We start from the raw sequence: 694 nt of genomic DNA, 5'->3' as shown, positions 1-694 counted from the left end.
TATTTTTAATACATTCTGTAAAGCACAATGCTTAATATGATTATTACATCGTAAAATATTGGTTGCATCCAATTTGTCCAAGGAAACTATGTCCTCGTAATCCGCATCCAAGGTCTCGATGATCAGGTTACTTTTTACATTGTCGTCCAGAAGATTCATCAACCATTCTCGCTTTTCACACCCCTTTACGTATACGAGTGGGGGGAAAACGTCTTTATGTTCCACATCGCATGATTTGCCAACCACAGCTGTCGTAATCAAGTGCTTGGCTCTGCTGTATGCAACGATCCCGTCATCCCATCGTAGTCCATGATGATTAATCGTCAACCAGTATGCTCTCGATTTGTCGGATCTTGCGAGAAGATGCCATGGCATGGGACTAGTAAAGATATAATGGGAGAGAACAGATCCATTCCTAAGTATCGCTACTTCCTTTACAATAAATCTCTTTCCAACAACGAATCCTTGCAAGTCCACAAACGTTGGTTCGACCATAGCGAAGTACTCTTCGATACGTTCGGGAAAGAAATGTCGTATATAGTCTTTCGATGTTTTCTATTATTCTTTTCTCATACTTTCCAATGTGTTAGTTGATTTTGCGCACTAAGTTGGTTAGTGGACTGTATTCAACTACACGATCATGCAGGATCAGACAGTATGCGGTAGTATTCGCTGCTATATTCTCTCTACACTT

General features: G+C 40.5%; 1 protein-coding gene across 1 annotated transcript in view; it reads right to left on the bottom strand.

Moving 5' to 3' along the window:
- The window catches only part of LOC116840890, a 1,224-nt gene extending 538 nt beyond the window's left edge, over positions 1-686 (bottom strand). Inside the window, exon 1 of the mRNA XM_032808214.1 lies at positions 329-686. Coding sequence (XP_032664105.1) covers positions 329-495 — 167 coding nt within the window. The 5' untranslated portion in view covers positions 496-686. The remainder of the gene's footprint in view (positions 1-328) is intronic.
- Positions 687-694: the final 8 nt, after the last annotated feature.

This window comes from Odontomachus brunneus, unplaced genomic scaffold, assembly GCF_010583005.1.
Source record: "Odontomachus brunneus isolate Ranch 3 - 2012 unplaced genomic scaffold, Obru_v1 Obru_scaffold_012, whole genome shotgun sequence".
NCBI classification, from domain to species: Eukaryota; Metazoa; Arthropoda; class Insecta; order Hymenoptera; family Formicidae; genus Odontomachus; species Odontomachus brunneus.
Note: the sequence above shows the minus strand (reverse complement) of the source record. Positions and strands in the feature narration are given on the sequence as shown.